At 56.4% G+C, this 18,812-nt stretch overlaps 2 protein-coding genes across 2 annotated transcripts; one reads left to right on the top strand and one right to left on the bottom strand.

The window, feature by feature from the left end:
- The first annotated feature begins 446 nt into the window (after positions 1-446).
- Positions 447-2,298, top strand: LOC127594971 (tRNA uridine 5-carboxymethylaminomethyl modification enzyme MnmG-like). The gene is given in 2 exon segments (XM_052056691.1): positions 447-611; positions 613-2,298. Coding segments are annotated over 2 exon segments (1,851 nt in total).
- Positions 2,299-2,361: 63 nt separating this feature from the next.
- LOC127594970 (dehydrogenase/reductase SDR family member 4-like) lies at positions 2,362-3,102 on the bottom strand. Its single transcript, XM_052056690.1, has 2 exons — positions 2,839-3,102; positions 2,362-2,805 (listed from the first exon to the last, which is right to left on the bottom strand). Exons 1-2 carry the CDS (start codon positions 3,100-3,102, stop codon positions 2,362-2,364), a joined length of 708 nt encoding a protein of 235 aa, XP_051912650.1.
- Between the last annotated feature and the right edge of the window lie 15,710 nt (positions 3,103-18,812).

Raw genomic sequence — 18,812 nt, 5'->3', positions numbered from 1 at the left:
GCTCCTCCGCCTCCAGGGCCGGCAAGTTGGGATACGAGTCGCGGCGAACCTTGATGTAGAGAGTCTTCTGGTGAAGCATGCCAATCTCGAAAGTCTCTCCGAGAGTGAGTCTGATAGCAGTCGAATCAGAGCCCATGAGCTGGAACAGTAGCTGGTCCAATTACTGCTGCTTCAGGGTCCAATCATGCATGCTTGACTTTTCGAACAGGAGCTGACTGCCGTAGCACTGGCTGTCAGGGAAATAGCTGTTCGGCTGGAGGCCTGCCAGGTCTAGTTCTTTGCGGGGGCAGAGCTGGACCAACTGCCCATAGCTGGGCTGGTTGAGCACCAGCGCGAAGGACAGGCTGTCCACTTCGGCCGTAAAGCCCACAGTGGAGCCACCCTGCCGCAACAGGCCGAGGCCAGCAGCCTCGCTGCAAATGAGCCACAGCAAACTCATATCAAAGATGCAAAAGTTCGTGCAGCAGGCCTTCGACGTGATCGTGATCGGCGGGGGGCACGCGGGGTGCGAGGCAGCCAGCGCGGCCTGCAGGCTGGGGGCACGCACCCTCTTGCTGACCCAGCGCTGGGACACTGTCGGCGAACTGTCTTGCAACGTCATATACTGACAAGCCTTCTGTCGGGGGGATCGGCAAGGGTCAGCTCGTCAGGGAAATTGATGCCATGGGCGGACTGATCGGCAGAGTGGCAGACCTGTCCGCGCTCAATTTCCGGGCGCTGAACACTTCCAAAGGGGCGGCGGTACTGGGGCTGCGTGCTCAAATGGACAGGGACGTGTACAAGTCGACCATGCAGAGCCTCCTCTCGGGACATGAGGGGCTGCACTTGCTGTAGGACAGTGTGGAGGACATCATTTCCCAGGGCGAAACTTTCGAGGCAGTCAAAACAAAGGCAGGAGTGCTCATCCCCGCAAAGGTGTGCGTGTTGACTACCGGCACATTCTTGTCCGGCAGGATCCACGTCGGCAGAGAGAGCTATCCAGCAGGCAGGCACATCCGCGACAGCAAGGAGGTGGAGCCTCCTTGCTCGACCCTAGCAGCTACACTGAAAAATCGGGGCTTCCTCATTGGCCGGCTGACTACGGCCACTCCCCCGCGCCTGCACGCGGACTCGATCAACTGGGATCAGCTGCAGCCTCAGCAGCCCGACCGCGAGCCCTTCTTTTTCAGCCACTTGCACGAGTGGCGGGGGTTGCAGAACAGACTCCCAGAGAGGCTGTGCTACTTGACTGAGACCAACGAGCGGACAGAAGAAATCGTGCTCAGGGGTAGGAGCTAGCTGCCGACCTTCGAAGTGAACGACGGGCGGGGTAAGGGGCCGCGCTACTGTCCCTCCATTGAGAAGAAGGTCATCAGGTTTCCGAAGAGGCAGCACAATGTCTGGCTGGAGCCAGAGGCCATCGAGTCGAAGGTGATTTACCCAAACGGGATCAGCACGGCCCTGCCTGAGCGCATCCAGCTGGAGATGGTCAGGTCGATCAAGGGGCTGGAGCAGGCGCAGATGCTGCAGCGGGGCTACTCCGTGGAATACGATTTCTGCAGTCCCAAGCAGCTAACTCGGGGATTGGAGAGCATGCTTATCAAGGGGCTGTTTCTCGCCGGACAGATTAACGGGTCAACCGGCTATGAAGAGGCGGCGGCGCAGGGGCTGGTGGCGGGGGTGTCGGCCGGGTGCACGGCCCTGCAGAAGGAGCCTCCTGTCTTCTAGCGCACCTCCTCCTTCCTGGGCGTACTGGTCGATGATCTGATACACTTCGGGGACCTATAACCCTATCGCATCCTCAGCTCGCGGAGCGAGTACCGGCTCGAGCTGAGGCCAGATAACGCGGACGCGAGGCTGACCCACACTGCTCTCCGGCTCGGGATGCTCAGCCCGGAGCTGCAGCAGACCTACACCCAAAAGCGCCAGGAGATGCTCAAAGCTGAGTCAATTCTCAAGGGACGGGCCAAATCTGTTGCGCACTGGCAGCAAATAATCAGAGAGCGGCACCCCGAAATCAAGCTCGAGACCAGCAGCGGGAAACTCATGACTGCCTGGGACATGTGCACGCACTACCGACTGCCGGTCTCGACGTTCCTGCCGAGCCCGCTGCCCAGGCCTGCCGAATACGCCCTGAACGTTAAGTGCCAGTACGCCACCTACTCCGAGAAGATAAAGAACGAGATCGCCCGCGTGCATGAGGAGGGGGCGCAAGTCGAGCTGCCGAGAGGACTGATCGAGGGGCTCAAGGGCAGGGTGAGTCAGGAGGAGTGGGAGCGGCTGTGCGAAGCCATGCCACGAACCGTATCGGCAGCATAGCGCGTACCGGGAGTCAGACCCGCCACGCTCTCCTTGTTGCTGGCCCTTTCAAAGAAGTGATCTTCAGAGCCGCGGGGAGGGCTTCCCTGCCACGATGATGGTCTCGCCAGTGATGTAGGTGGTCTTCGGGTGGGCCAGGAACAGGACCACATTCGCCACGTCCTCCACCTCGCCCAGCCTCACACCGGAGGCCTCCTCCACCTCCTTCTCCCGTCCCTTCCAGAGGCCCTCGCTGAACCTTGTCTTGATGATCCCGGGGGCAACTGCGTTCACCTTGAGTTCGGGTAGTTCAAGGGCCAGCTGCTTGGTCAGGTGGAGGAGCGCGGCCTTCGTGGCCCCGTAATGGCTGATCATGCGGGTTTCCCGTGGCTCATAGGCGGAAATGCTGGACAGGACGACGATGCTGCCCGAGCTGGACTTGCGGAGGGCGGGCAGTGCCTCAACGGCCAGCCGGTAGGTGGCCGTATAGTTGATCTCCCACATTTTGCTGACCTGCGCTTCGCTGGCCTAAAGCACGCTCCCGAAAGCTGTCGAAATTGCTGCATTGAGCACCAGTGCGTCGATCCGCCCGAAGGTCGTCAGGGCCAGCTCGACCATTCTCTGCCGGTCTGCGGCTTTACCCACATGGCAGACCACTCCGACGGACTTGGGACTGTGCCTGCGGACCAGTTCGAGAGCAGAGTCGACGTGGGCCTGGTTGCGGGAGGAGACGATAACCACGGCCCCCTGCTTGGCCGCCTCCAAGGCGATGCCGAGCCCAATTCCGCTGGCTGACGCAGTGATAGCAAAGACGAGTCCCTCCATATAAAATAAATCAACTCAGCACCTTCAGCTTCTGGCGCAGGCCGGCCTGGCAGGCGAACCTGTTCTCCCAGTTGAACTGCACCCCGAAGATCTAGGACTGGTCCTTGGCCGCCCCGCCCCGTCGGAGGAAGACATCCTCCCAGACCCGCAGCTGGTGCGGGGCAAGCTCTGCTCGTAGGGGGTCAAGGCTGGGCGCGTAAAAGGGGTTGACAAAATCTTAGCCGAGCTAGGCCACTTTATGCCAGATGCTGGGCAGACTGCTGAGGTGCGGCGCCCGCTCCAGCTCGCAGTCGAACATGAACTCCCCGAACTGCTCGGTGACCCAGTGGTACTCGAGGAAGGACAGCAGCCTGGGCGAGTACTCGAAGGCCGTGGGGTACGCGTGCTGCAGCTGGTAGATGCAGTCCAAAAATTGAGTGAAGACGGGCGACCGCTGATCTTCCTTCTCATCAGGCTTGCTGCCGTTGCGGGTCGCAAACATGTGCCCGAAATACATCCAGTCCTTCTCGATCAGGACTCGCAGGCCTTCCGTCGTGCGGAAAAAGGGGTCCACCAGGATCTGCGTCAAGGCGCAGAGTTGGGATGTGCGGTCCCAGCCGTCGCTGCAGTGGACCAGCACGCTGACCCCTCCCTCCAGGGACTCCCTGATGCGGTTGGCCCCCGTGAGGATGGTGGCGACGATGTCCAGCCAGCGGGAATGGCCGACCTTCGCCAGGAAGTCTTCCTGGCCGACTGCCTCATGCATTTTGAAGTAGCTCTCGCGGACTGCGTGGATGTTGCCGATGTCGAGGAAGAACACTTCGCAGTTCGAGTAGTACTCGCTGTATTAGAAGCCCTTGCCGGCGATCTGGTTGCCGAGGGCGTTGAACTTCGGGCGGGCATCGTAGACGTGGCAGGTCTTGGCGTATTCGTCCAGGCTGCCTCTGCAGAGTCGCCCGATCAGGTGCAGCACCCTCTCGTCCTCTGCAGAACGTTTGTTCGTTATTCCCACCAGGTTCTGGCTGCTGCGGAAGATGGCCCTGGCTTTCTTTTCCCAGAAGTAGGTCAGAACAGGGATCCTTTCCTTGGACCTGAACTTGCTGCACCTGCGGATTTCCTCCTCCGAGAGCTGGGCCGGCAGACACAGCACTTCGCCGTAGGTCCTGCAGATGGCCCCTTCGAAATTGCTGTGCAGCGTCAGTTCCTCCACCGGGATGTTCTGCCGCTGCAGCTCGCTCACGATTTCGAATTTGCGCATGGTGCAGCTTGGCCCCAGCGCCTTGCAGTGGTAGAAGGCAAACGTGTCCTTGAGCTCAGGAGGGTGTTTCAGTAGGGAGAGCATGTCTGAGTAGCTCTTGCTCGCGAAGAAGACTAGCGACCTGCCCGCCTTGAAGTGCAGGCTGTGCTCGAAGCCCTAGTCTCGGGCCTGGCTGCTCGCCCTGCTGATGTGCCCCAGCGGAATCTATTCGCCTTCCAGGTCCGGGAAAATCAGTTTGTAGTTGGTCACTTTGAGCTGGCTGATGATCTTGTGCTAGCCTTCCTGAAACCAGATCTCAAGCTTTTCGACCAGGTGCTCGCCCGGCATGAGCTGCGGCTCGCCCACCGACTTGCGAGGGGCCCGCGCCCGGGCAGGCAGCACTGGGCCAGGCGCCAGCTCTTCAGGCCGAAGGACAGCAAGGCCCTGGCCGTGGCCTTTCCTATCGTCCTTCCTAAATATTTTGCCGAACAGCTTCATACGGAGCCAAATAATTTCGTTATGATTTTGGAAGTGACCCTCAAAAAACTTCACCTCGACCCCGAGAAGTTCACCGGCAAGGCCTGCATCCGCCTCCATCTCGGGGAGGTGGTTTCTGAAATCGGCCACAAGCCCTTAATTCGGAAGGGCGTGGCGTCCTTCTACGATGAGAAGCTGTTACTGCGCTTGCACGACAGAACCAGTGAGGTCTTCTTGTCCGTGTCCAACGTCAAGAGCACCTAGGTCGAACTAGCCCGCTTCAGTCTCGACCTGACAGGGGTCAGCGAGGACCCGCAGGAATGGGTGGTTGAAGATACATCCTAGAACGTCAAACTGATCTACGAGGCGAGACTGAAGTCTCCGTCTATCGATTTCGAGTCCACGGAGCAGGACGACACCGGCATGGAGGCAATGAAAGAGCAGCATGACCTTCTGCCCTCAGTCCTGGGGCAGTCTCCCACCCATTGTGTGCGAGACTCCACAGAACAAAATGAAAGTCCCACGAAAAGCATAAGCAAGGAGTACGAAATTTATCACAAGTATGCGACTGATACTGAAGAATTAGCAGACTTGGAGCTTGCTTAGAGCGATGGAAGGATAGCGCCTGAAGAGGGGGAAAGGCAAGCAATTGAAGGAAACTTGACCATGCCTGTCGTAAGCTAACAATAAAAGGATTTTGACTTTTAACCAGTCCAATAGGAAAATGCAATGTCGGCATAACCAGTATACGAACCCCAGGAGGTTATTCCAATCGATCAAGCTACAACTGCAGCTGTGTCTGTCACCCCCGAAGGCTATCGAACTGAAGAGGCATAGGAAGAGCCAGTTCGACACGACTCTTTGACAGGCATGCAGTAACATATTCAGGTAAGTTACCAGTAGGAAAAATCTCAACTTGAAGAATCTGCTCCAGAAGAACTATCACAACGAGTCGAGGAGGCTCCGAAAGCCCTATAAGCCCAGCCCAAGGCTCAGCCAAAGCGATAAACCCAATTTCCTTCAATAGAACCATACGCGCCTAGATACACCTAGTTTGAAATCAAACAAACAGTTTTGCAGCCTCCGTCCCTTCAAGAGACTAGCTTGCTGCCCCCCGCCAGGGAATAGCCAGGAGAAAAAAGGCACGGACCGGCGGACAGAGCAGTGCGGGCCTCGCCTCGGCTAGAAGAGGACTACCGGCGGCGGCTGAGGCAGGCCGAGAACGAGCTACAGAAGCTGACTGCGGGAAGAAGCTCAGTGAGCTGGGGAATTCCGCTGTTGCTGTTTGGACTGTCGGCGCTGGCTGCTCTCGTCATCGTATGATAGATACAATATTAATTCAGTGGGCCCGCCTGGGACGTACCTGACACTGCCGCCGGGCATGCTCTCGCTTTAGGAAGTCCAGCTCCTCCCGCAGCCGCAGACACTCCGCCGCAAGGGCCTGCTCCTCCACCACCAGGCTGTGCTCGGACCGAGTCTTGTCCAGTTTCTCGAAGGTGCCTTCAAGAGCGATGGCCCTGCGCGACAGATCGAGGATCGTCAGGTCCCGCTCGCGGACCATCTAGACGAGCTGTTGGTTTTCCAGGCAGTATATCTCCTCCCTAGCTTGGGCCTAGCTGATTAGCCGGTCGAGCCCCTCGCTCAGGACCTCGTAGGGGTACTCCCCAAGGGAGGACAGCCCAACCCTGGCGGCTAGCCTTCGGAGACACTCTGTCAGGAGAGCCATCTCCTTTTTGGTGCGGAGGAAATGCTGGGCCAGTTGCTCGCATACCAGCTGCAGGTTCTGGCCGTCTTCTATGTTGAGTTACAGTTCGCAGCACATATCGTTGAGTAAGGTTAGACTCTGCTCCTGGCTCTGTCGCAGGTCGCTGGAGCAGATTTAAAGGTTCCGGCATTGCTCGGCGAGGGTCTCTGCCTCCCTTTGGCAATCCTGCTCCCGCATCCTGCTCTCACGTCTGGTTGTCTCAAGTTGATCCTACAGGGCTTGGATTTCCTCCGCGAGCCTCAGCCTAAGGAGCACCTCCTGTTAACGATCCTGCAGCTCCCGCTGGCGCTGCTCGACCTCTGCAGCTAGCTGAGCCTTGAGCATGTCGATTTCTTGCTGCAGGAAAGCCCGTTCCTAAAGACGCTCTGCTTCCAGGGCCTTCACAAGCTCTTATTGACGCAGCATAATCGCCTGCAATTCACTTTCGAGAGCCGCGATTTGAGCCTCTCGGTTGGACAGCGACGAGGACTGCTAGTTACGGAACTGCACCTCTGACTCGGCCTTGGCCCTCTCGAGATCAAGTTTTAGTTGCTAAAGTTGTGCCTCGGCCTGGAGGAGCTGCCCCCGGACTCTGTCTAGCTCTGCATACAGCCTTTCGCGGGCGTCAGCCTTCTCCTCCTCTCGAGGTAACTATGCAAATTCAGTCCGAACTGCTGTGAGTTCCTTCCTGAGGCCAGCGATCTGGTCGTAGAGTTCCTTCCTGTGCTCGGCAGTCCGGGCCAACGAGGCCTTGAGCATGTTATGGCGCTCCATGTGGAACGCGCTCTCGTCCTGGGCCAACCTCAGGTCCTCTTCTTTTCCGGCCAGTTGTCTCTCCTTTTCCTGCAGACGCTTTTTCAGCTAGAGTAGCTCTGGGGCCTCACCTCTTTTGTGGTCTTCGAGGAACCGCCTTCGCTCAAAGTCAAGGTCACTCTCCAGTTTTTCTGTAATCTGCTTGGCACTCACCAACTTCGCTGCCAATTTTGCGCGTTGATGCTGAGCTTGTTCCTGACTGACGAGCGCCTCAGCTTGGCTCTGCTCGAGCTTCACCCGGAGAGAGGCTGCTTCCTGCCTGCAGGTCTCTGCCATGGCCTGACTGGCCTCTAGCTTGCTTTTTAACAGGAGATGATCCTTTTCCAGAGCCATTCTGGCCTAGCTACTGCTTGAAAGCTAAGACTTTAGCGACTAGCAACTTTACCCCAGCTGGCTCAGGTCCAGTCTGGCTCGTTGCAGCTAAGCTTGATGCTGTCCTGCTAGTTCCTTGCCACGTACCTCCCCAAGTTCCAGCCTCCCCAGAAGCTTTTCGTGCTCTGTCGTAAGTTTGGCCACCTCAGCCTCTGCCTTCAAGCGGCTTTCCTCTAGCGCTCGTATCGCCCGTTTATTCTCTTCCTTGAGTGAGTCCAGCTTGCGAGCCTTCTGGCTTTCGGCCTCAAGTTTTAATTCAAGAGCATCACGGTCACGGGCTAACTGCTCGGCTCTCTCCTTGAAGGCAAAATCAGGCTCGGAAGGGGCTGAGAGCCGGACTTGCAGGGCTGATATTTCCTGCTCTGCTGCTGCCAGCTTCGCTTCAATCGCAGTCTTCTCGTCTTACAACTCGTGGAGCCGATTTTACTGGGTCAAGCACTTGCCTTTCAGAGCAGTCACCTGTCCACGAGCAGCGCTCAACTAGCGGACAAGTTGCTAGGCCTGCCGCTCGTGCTAATCAGCCTTTCTCTTGCACCCAGCGCTTTCGATTTGTGTTTTGGAAAGGCGTCCTTCTAAGTCCTGTAGCAAGAGTGACTGCTTTGTAATCTGTTCTCTAGCGGTGTGCAGCGACTACTTGAGCCCGTCACCATCTTGGCGCTGCTCGGCCACCACTTAGCTTAGAGCCGCGGTCTATTGCTTGGCTGCAGCCAAATTGGACTGCGCACTCTTCAACTAATCTTCAAGTGCAGCCACTTGTCTCTTCAAATTTTTGTTGACTTACAGGCTCTGCTGCAGCTCTCGGGACTTAGAGCTCTTGGCCACTTAAATATCTTTTTGTATAGTGAGGGCTTGGCTCAGTTTTTTTTCCCTGGACAAAACCTAAGCCCGGGAGGTGAGCAATTACTTCTGCAGCTTCTCAGCCTGTCCTTGTCTTTCTAGAGCTGTTTGCTAAGCTTAATCAAGCTGTGCCCGCAGCCCTGCAAGTTCATTATCTTTTTCCTAAAGGAGTCGTTCCTTCTCCTTAAGACACTATTGGAGCCGGAGCTCTAGCCGGTCAGACTCTTGCTCGCGGGCCCTCGCTGATATCTAAGCGGATTCTTGGTCTGCCAGAGCCTTTTCCTTCAAACGCCGAATTTCGGCCTTGCTCTAGGCCAGGCTTTGTTGTGCTTTCTCAGTGCTGTCAACAGCTCGCTGCAGCTGCGCTTCCTGGGCCACGAACTGGGCCTGCTTGTCGGCCAGCCGCTGTTCATTTTTGAGTGACAGCTGCAAGCGAGTGTCAGCCTCCGACCTCAGTGACTCGAGCTCCTAGATTTTCCGACAAAGTTCTCCCTCCATGCGAAGCAATGCTTCCTCATTTTTTGCCAACTGCGCCTTGTTGGCCTTGCAGGCAGCGCCCTTCAATTACAACTGACTTTTGACCCTCAGGATCTACTCAGCCAGATCGTCTTTCTCGGCTCGCACCAGGTGGAGATCATGCGCTGCCTGCCGCAGCTCGCCCCGCAGCTTACTGAGCTCGGAGGAATAAGCGACAGCCTGAGCCTTCTGTTGCTGGGCCTCTCGCTAGCAACTCTCGTGTCTGTCCTCGAGCTGGCGAATGGCCTGGTTCTGACTCTCGATGGTTCGGGTGGCTTCTGCCAAGGCAGTCTTTTTGGACCGCAAGTCGGCAGAAGTAAGGGCAAGCTGGTCTCTGGCCGATTAAAGCTACATTTGGGCCTTTTTAATTTCGGAAGTGGCCTATACCACTTCCTGACGGGCCTGAATAAGCTCTTCGGAGATGGTTTGGTTGTCGCCTGCCAGCTTGCGGGCCAGCTGCTTCTGAGATTAGAGCTCCTGACCCGCTAATCTCGCTGCCTAGTCCCGCCTCTCAAGCTGAGTCGTTTGGTCATTGAGCTGCTTTTTGTGTGCCTAGATAGCTTTTTCACTTTCCTTCTGCAACCGGACCGCCTGGGCCAGCTTGCTGTTTGTGTCCCTCTGCTGCCTTGCCAGCTCCTGTGCGCGCAGTCCCGCCGCAGTCAGTTCATTTTGACAAGCCTGCAATTTCGATGCTCCTTCCGCAAGTCTCTCGTCGAGGGCCGCAATGCGCATCTGCTGCTATTCTGCCTTCTGCTTACTGGCCTCCAGTGCCTAGTTCCTTTCGGTCAGTTGCTGCGCAAATTGCTCTTACTGGCAGCACGACGAGTCTTTTACCTGGGCCAGTTCGGCCTCTCGCTCGCAGCTCCTGCGCTGGTGGAAGGCGGCCTCCTCCTTAGCGAGTGCGAGCTGGGATTGCAAAGCCTGCGAAGTCCTATTTTAGGCCTGTAGCTGTTCGGACTGCGCCCTCAGCTTTTCCTCCACATCCTTACACTTGGCCTTGAGTGAGTCGATTTCAGTTTTATGGTGTTCTTTGAGTCTTTCGAGCTAGGCCTGGTGTTCGACCGACTGCTGCTCGCGGCCGAGCAAAGCCTATCGGAGGGCTTGCTCGAAGGTCTCTCTGTCCTGCTCGTGGGTCTGCCGGGCTTGCCTAATCTACTCCTAGTGCTGCTCATGCTTTTCCCTGAACTCTTGCTGATGCTGCTCGTGCTTCTCCTTGATTCGCTTCATTTCCTCGTCGTGCCTGGCAAGCTGCTCGAGGTGGTGCTCCCTCAGCCGCCTCAGCTATTGCGAGTGGGAACTGGCATCTCGCTCGTGCAGCTGCTGGAGGCGCTGCAATTCCTCGCGGTGGGCGGAGGCCTACTGCTCGCGCCGCTCTCTGATCTTTTTAAGCTCGTCTTCGTAGGCGCTGACGGACTCAGTAAGATTTTCCTTCCCTTTGCGAAGCTCCTACTCTTGCGCCTGGGCCAACTCTTCGTGGTTCTCTTTGAGTTTCTTGAGCTCGCGCGCGTGCGAGGCGACCTCCTGCTAGTGCGCCTGCCCCACCTCCTGGAGCCTGCCTTCCAGCAGCTCCAGTTGCCGGTCGTGGGCCTGCCTCAGTTCCTGAAGCTGGGTCGAGTGGGAAGCTGCCATACGCTGCTAGTTCTCTTTCATTTATTTGAGCTCTTCGTAATGTGACTGCTCGAGCAGGCGAATCTGATCCTGGTAACGCAGCTGTCCGCTTTGGAGTTTGTTGTGCTCGGCCTGCAGAAACTGAATGTGTCGGAACAGCTCGGGAAGCCGGGCCTGCAGAGAGTCAAGGGCGTCGAGTGTTGAGGGCAGCATATCTGCTCTCTCAACAAAATCGGCCATGAACGCTTGGTGCTTTTGGAGGAGCATGTTGGCCTTGAGGCTGCTGTCTCTGTGAGCGCTTAGCTCTTGCTCGTGGAAGTGCTCGTGGACGGCCCGCTAATGCTCCGCCTGCTGCAAGTCCTTGTGGATGCTGGCGATCTGCCGGTCCTTTTCGCAAATGGCCTTGTTCAACGCTTCCAGCTGTTTGATGTACCCCCGCTTGGCACTTAGCTCCTGGCGCACTCGCTCGAGCAGGGTCTCGGTCTTGGTGGAGCGGGTCTCGAGGTTCTAGAGGCTGAGGGCAGCGTTGGCGCTGAAGTGCTCCATCTTCTGGATGGCCTGCTCGAGGTCTGAGACCAGCTTGTTGTATTCCCTGCGGACCTCCTCGTCTGAAAACTCCTCGCTGATTTTGGTGATGTTGTGGATTTCGCCCTGGAGCTGGCTGACTTCGAGGCGCAGGCTGGCGTCCTGCTCGGTCAGCCGCTCCACCTCCTCCCGCAGCAGCAGGTTCTCGTCGTCGTACTCGGTGTTGATCTTGCGCAGCTACTCGTTTTCGCTGAGCAGCTTGCTGAGTCGGTTGCGGAAGGAGGCGTTCTCCTTCTCGAACTCGTTTTTGGTCTTTTCGTAGAGCTCGACCTCCTCCTCGGCGTAGAGCAGGCTCTTCTTGAGGCTCTCGACCTCCATGCGCAGGACGTTGTTCTCGTTCTGCAGCTCCCCGCTCGACATCCAATAAAAATTGACCCCGCATTTTAAAACTGACTTGAACCTGGCGCATGCATCGATGTCACTTGCGCTTGTTCTTCCCCTTGTTCCGCACCTGCCCGCCGCCCTGGAACATGTTCATCTGCTCCTTGTCCCCACTCACCGCCCCCTGCGTCTTCCCCGCCCGCAGCGTGTCCTTCTTCCGGAACTTCTTCCTCTCGCACTTCGGCAGCCACCGCTCGGGGTCGGGCAGCGGTCCCGGGTTGTCGGGGTTGAAATTCTTGGGGAGCCTGACTTTTCGCCGCTTGGTTTTGCGAATGCGCTTATGGGGCTCAGGCAGTTTCTAGTTTTTTTCCTTGAGTTCATCCTCGAGGGCCTACTTTTACAGTGCAGCTAAGTCTGCATCTTATTGGTACTTGGCAAGGTATAATCCTTCCATGAGCTTTTCGGCTGCCTCGAAGTCGCCGTTGTGGAATGCGACTGCGGCGTGTTTGATGCGCTCGTGCTCAGGCTTAGCGGGCCGACTGCCGTCGAGCCTGAGCTTGTCTAGCCTTTCGGCTATGCGGAATGAGTCTTCCCGGTTGCTAATGGCTAGAATGCTGGCCCGGTTAAGTGCCAGAACATTCTGTTGGGCAAGTGTAAGCTTGTGCGGCAACTTTGAAATGGCATCGAGGGTGTGGAGGGCATCTGCAGGGAGCAGGTTTTTCGAGGCCTGCAGAAAGATGACTGCCGACCGGTGCAAAATGGCCGTGGCCCCGTCTGCAGGAGCGTTGTCTAGAATCCCCCTCGACTCCTCTAGCAGATGCTCTAGTTCCTCTACCTCAAGGCGGCTCTACTTATACTCGAAAAATCTGTGGAGGTACTCGACCAAGAAGCGGTCTTCGGGCAGCAGCGCGTCCAGTGCAGTGATTGCTTTGAGATGCTGGGGCCCTTCGATCATCGACAAGTTGATGAACCACTCGTCCAGGGGCGAGCGATGGCTGGTGATCATTCTTTTGAGATTGTCAAGGCGCGGATCCTGCATGTCTGCAGCCGCGTAGGCCCCCAGGCAGTTCACGATTGCCTCGGTCAAAATGGTCTAGTTGTCCTCTTTTTTCTTTGACTCAGTCAGGCTGATTACATAGCTATAAAAGCGCTCGAAGCACTCGCGGTAGCGGTGCTCGCGGAAGCACTGCTCGGCATAGACGAGTTCGCTTAATTTGTCCTTCTGCTCCCCTATCGACTCACCAGTCAGGTAGGCCAGGTAATTGCCCAAGAAAGCCAGGTAAGGGTCTTTGCAAGCTGCGGCTCTGAGCTGGTCGGCCACCAAGGGTAGCTTGAGGTCGAGCTTGAGTGCGGAGACTGCGAGGCACTTGAGGAGGTCGGGGTCGGTGGGGTGGGCAGCGAGCAGGTCGGTGGCGAAGGCAAAGACCCGGTCGTGGTGGCCCGCGGCGGACAAGGCGCCCAGCTCTCTAAGTCCCTCGATCAACTTGGCCTCCATTATTATTTGGTAGCAGTTATTATAAGTTCGAATGAGGCAGCGGCCAGACCTACTAGAACTTGAGCGTCAGGACACCGTGTTCCGCGAAGAAAATTTTCGAAGGATCGAGCAGACCCTTAAGAGCGTCTTCCGTTCTCCTCAGGAAGAAGAGCAGAATCGGCTCGTGGAGGAACTTAAGTGTCTGCAAGAGGAGCAAAGGGAAATCAAAAAGCGGACTGCAGCCATGTTCGCAACCCGGGAGGAGCGAGATCGACTCGAGCGGAGGATAACTGAACTCAAAATTGAGATACGCGAGCTAGTGGCACAGAAAGATACTGGGCAGCAACAGCACTGCAAGCAGCTTGCTGATGAGCATCAGCGTAACGTGGCGCATCTGGCCGGGCTGTACGCCGCAGAAAAGCACGCCTTAGAAAGTCGGCTTAGCCAAAATCAACGCCTCCTTGCCAAATTTCAGAGCCTTCTGGTTTCAAAGCGCTGCGCCTTTAAAGCCGAACAGGAAAATAACCTCAGAGAAAGCATCGGGCAGGATGAGTCGGTCTGCCAGTCAGTCTACTTACATTCCGCCCGCGGCCGTGATACCAGTAAGGAGCGTAGGCGTTCCGGGACTCGCTCAAGAGCGCGGCTGTCAGGCGCGGGAGAACGTAAGTCCGTATTGGTGGAGAACCCGATTTCGATCAACTTTTGCGACGAGTCTCGCAACAACCGACAGAGCATCATGAACTACTCGGCGATAGCCACGGAACTGCTCTGCTAGCGATGCGGAAGCACCTTCACTCCTGGCGAGCTGGCCAGGCACGTGGAGTTTTGTCAGCGGAAGCGGCAGGGGCGCGGGCTGGAAGAAGACAAACAGCGGATCAGGGGCGAGATCCGGTCCCTGATCGACGGGCTGACCGACCAGCAGATGTGCCGGCAGCAGAGCAGCTACGAGCGCCCGGTGAGGGGCAATTGATGACTTCATTCAGACGGTCTTATCAGGCGTGTTGTCGACTGTCGAGGGCTCTCTCTCTGCCTTCTCCTCCAGATCCAGCGAACTGGCCAATCGCACCTGCCCGCTATCCACCAAGTCCATCATGTAGCTGTCTGCTTCTTCCACTGAAAACCTATCTCGACTGTCGGTGCTCAGAAGGCAAGCGAGCATGTCTTTTAGCTGATAGGAGTAGGGCAGGCGCTTGATCCTACAGCGGACGAAGTTGCTGTCCAGACGTGACCCGCCGTAGGCCTCACTGCTGGGCTCAAGGCTGGCCATTTCTAGCAAGGTCATCCCGAGGCTGTACACTTGGGATGAATAGTCTGTCCCCGAATCGGCGTGGCCCCTGAGGAGGCGAGTCAGCTGCTAGGGTGAAGGAAATAATGCTCCAACCCTGTACCTAGCTAGCTGGGCAGCACAGTCCAATTTGCGGAACACTTCATGCAGATACACCTTGGCTTAACCACATGTGCTTATGAACACCCTGCCTGGGTGCACCTGCATTGCCAGCCCCTCTTTTCCCAATACTCGCAGTACCTCGACCAGCCGCTTCAGCACGTACCACAACTCGGCTTCCTCGAACCCGTTTCGCTCTCGTCGGTGGGCCACGAGTTCAGCCAGGCTGCAGCTGTAGTACACCAGGTAGGCCTCTGTCACGAGGGCGGGCCCGCACAGGCTGAGCTGTTCGGACCTGCGGATGCTAAGGACTTGCGCGGCAGCAGGGGCAAAGTTGATTTTGCGATAGTGGTCGTGGTACATGCTGAGGGGAGAGTCTGGCTTGGAGCGCTCAATGATGCGCACGCAAAACTCGGGGGCGTGGTTGATTTTGAAGAGAGTGCCCTGGAGGTGGCCGGTTGCCTAGTGGAGCCTGGTGAGGCTGTGGGCGGTGGACTCTGGGCTGTTGCCCATTTAAAATGCCTGTTAAGATGAATTCAAATTTCGCGGATCAATTGATAAGATCACTGCAGCCAGCGGGCCATGTCTATCTCAAGGTAGGCCGCGCAGCAGGCAGGCCGGAAGCTGGCTCCTTGTCCGAACTCAAACCCCACGTACATTCGCTGCTTGCCGGGCACGAACACTGCGCTGATCATGTTGATGCCCACGGGCTTGCGAGGGCACTTCCTGAACTCCTCGCTGCCCTTGTCCCCCACCAGCGCAGCCACTTTAAGCGCATCCAGTTCGCTCATCCGGGTGCCCTCCATGCTGGCAAAGCTGTCCTTCAGGAGCAGATAGCGGATCATCGAGTCGTCTCTAGTGGAGGTGATCAGGTGCTTGGGCAGCTGCTGCTCGCGGATGCGCGGGTCGTAAGCGTGGTTGGTGCGGAAAAGGGCCTCTGACATAGAAAAGCCTGCAGTGAAGTTGGACTTGGTGGTGGGGTTATAGAACTGGGTGCCGTCCTCCCTCGGATCGTGGTCGTAAAAGTAGGCAGTGTGCTTCCCATTGGTCTCGAGCACTACCGCTGGCCTTCCGCCAGCAATATCCTTCGCACTGCCGAGCATGTGGTTCATTCCGAAGGTGTTGCCAGTAGTATTCCAGAGAAACAGGGCCTGACTCAAGTTGTGGGCGTGCATCATCACGTGCCTGAGGCGGAGGGTCCACTGCAGCCCCCCGACTTCTTCGAGCTTGCTGTCCAGCCCGGCCTCGTGCACGGTGATCCCCTCGGCGGACATCCCGGTCAGCGCCCCCACCATCCCTGCGAAGCCAACCGTGGTGTGAGGAACGGTCCCTTCAATCCGATAGACTGTGATGAGCTTGTACTTGTTCAGGCCGATGTTTGTTTCCCAATCCAGGTTGCGCATGGTAAAGAGCTGTCCCTCCTGGGTCCGAGAGCCCCAGACTGCGAAAAACGAGCAGCGGATGGCTCTGTCTTGCACGAACTTCCTGGCCTTGGCGCCGAAGTCAGGCCCCACTTGGGCGAGTGGGTGCGCGATGGATCTGAGGTGATGCTTGAATTAATCCACCAGTGAAAACCAAATGTTCTCGACTATGTCTCCGGGATAGGATGATATCACCAACACTCGTTTCACCATTTGAAAGGCACGCGGGTGGCCAGCCGCTCTGCAGCCCTTCTACAGCCCCGCCAGCTACCGCATGAACTCCTTTGGAATTGCCGATTCAAAGTAGCCATCGAACTGCCAGTCGAGGAAAGCCTCCAGCCCCACCTTTTCTGCCAATGAAGGAAACTCTGATCCCATCAGAGTCTAGTAGCAGGCTTCAATTTCACCTGCAAGGGAGGTACCCGTAATCGAAGCCGACTTGCTCGGCGGTCCCTGCCAAGTGCAGCAATTTGAATGGGGCGGGAGTCGTTGACCAGCGGGGCAACGACCTCGTAGAGGGTGGAGTTGGCTGAGGTGCGGAGGGGAAGATAGTCCTCAGCAGGCGCAACCCAGAACTCGGGGACGGGCTGGCAATGTGCAGCCAAGGCCCACACTGCGATGAAGTACATTTTATTATAACACGCAAATCCAGGAAAATGAAGACTGTCTGGACATTAGCAAGCAGCTTAATCAGCAGACAGATCAGGTCATCACAATCTGCCGCTGCGATCCCTTGTCGCTGTTAGCAGCTACATCGTTCTCGGGCGCGACTGCATTCCCGCTGCCCTGCTGGTTCTCGAGTTCCTTGAGCCTGTTCTTTTCCTTCTCTTCGTTGGCCTCCTCCTCGTAGCTGTGCGGCAGCAGGCATATCGTAAAGGCACAGATGAAACCGATGATGGAGAAGTAAAGGAATACTCTGGGGACCCTGTTGGAAAACACTGCGACCACACTGCCTGCGGTCCCCAGCAAGTTCAGAAAGCTGAGTGCGAGCGCCCTGTTCTTGGCCGAGTAAATTTCGGCAGAGAAGACGAACAGGAAAGTGATGAAGCTGGTGATGGCCACGCGGACCAAGAGCAGGAAAGTGAAGTTGACAATCTGGAAGGTGCACCAATCGCAGGGGTCCTAGGGCTGGACCCAGGCGATGACCATGCAGCCCGCCGAAGCCAGCAGGCAGGAAAAGATGGAGTATTCCTTGAGTGGGAAGAAGAACAGCAGGATCAGCCCTAGGGAGTCACCGGTGAACTCAGCGGCCTCGAGCTGGATGAACTGGATGTAGAAGTCCCTGCCCTTAGTCGTCAGGGTGTATATTTCCCCGAACTCGATCAGGTGGGACACGAAGTACACAAAGCAGCAGATTATCGTCTTCTTGAACTTTACGCACGTGTCAAACAGGTTCAGCAAAGTCACATTGGACTGGTGCTTAAGCTCCTCGTCGTGCTCTTCTTACAGCAACACCTTCTACACCTTGTCTAGTTCCTCGGCCCCGTTGTACTTCGCAATCTGGCTCAGGCTCTCGATGCACTTCTAGGTGTCCCGCTTGATCAGGAACTCAGGGGATTCCACCAACAGCAAGTGCGCGAAATTCATCAGGATGGTTGGCACCAGGATGAACACTCCGAGGTTGATGCGCCAGGAATCGATACCCAGGAACACAGAGGCCAAGAACAGGCACCCGAGCACCCAGCCTAGCTGCACGCCTCCCAGCATCAGCTCGCGGGCCAGCCCCCCCACTTACTCGGCAATGAGACTCAGGTAGATCGTGATCGAAGGAAAGCTGCCGATACCGATCAGGAAATTGGCCACCAGCATCATTGGCCAATGGAAGGAGGCCACGAAGAGAATCACCCCCAGCGTGTTGATCAGCCAGCCGATCATGATGGCAGGCTTGCGGCCATAGTTGTCCGCGATGTAGGAAAGCCCGAGGAACCCGATCAAATTGCCTACGTAGACCATATCCTCCACGATGTCGCCGATGATTTCCCTCTCGCAGATGAGCGGAGGCTCGAACGTGTACAGGACTGAGCTATCGGGGCTTACGACGTAGTTGATCCACTCGGACTAGGGCTGGCTGCAGACCCACTCTTCGCAGTCCGTGATTCCGTCGGGGCACTACAAGGGCAAGTCTGCGAAATAAATGGTTGAGCCAAGCAGCAGCTGCCCAATGATGAACCACCCAAAGAAGTAAATCAGGTAAGACCATTTCTGGTAAGCCCCGAAATCCCCGATCCGGTGCAAGATGATCTTCACCTCGGTTTGGTCGCAGAGTTTCTTTTCCTTGTTCTCCTCCCGCCATTGCTTGCACTTCTCTTTGGACAGCTATTTGGGGCAAGGTTCTGCTTCTTTATCCTCCATAATAAATTATTTCAATCAAATTTCGCCTCCATGGTTATTTGTCCTAAGAGTGAGTACTTGTTCTGAATTGTCATTTTATGGTAGTGAAAATGCTTGCCAAGTCATAAAAAATGTTTTAGTTAAAAAAAATAAAAAAATTAATAACGAGTAATGAATATTAAAAATGTAAGATGACGATCAGCTTACTAAACCCAAGCTCTGCATTAAAAGCAATTGATTACCATCGCTTATGGTCAAAACCGGCCATTCATATGATCTGGAAATTATACAGGTCATAATATATTAATGTCAGTGCAGATTGCTTACATGAGTCGAATTTATCTGGTCTATGAATTAAAGTATGGAAGAATCTTGAGTTGCATATCCCATGATCTCTTTAGACTGCCAGGGGTTGGGGTTGGGGTTGGGGTTGGGGTTGGGTTGGGGTTGGGGTTGGGGTTGGGGGTTGGGGGTTGGGGTTGGGGTTGGGGTTGGGGTTGGGGTTGGGGTTGGGGTTGGGGTTGGGGTTGGGGTTGGGGTTGGGGTTGGGGTTGGGGTTGGGGTTGGGGTTGGGGTTGGGGTTGGGGTTGGGGTTGGGGGTTGGGGTTGGG

The sequence above is a fragment of the Hippocampus zosterae genome, unplaced genomic scaffold (assembly GCF_025434085.1).
Source record: "Hippocampus zosterae strain Florida unplaced genomic scaffold, ASM2543408v3 HiC_scaffold_344, whole genome shotgun sequence".
NCBI classification, from domain to species: domain Eukaryota; kingdom Metazoa; phylum Chordata; class Actinopteri; order Syngnathiformes; family Syngnathidae; genus Hippocampus; species Hippocampus zosterae.
The sequence above is the reverse complement of the archived record's forward strand: the minus strand, read 5'-3'. Positions and strand labels throughout refer to the sequence as shown.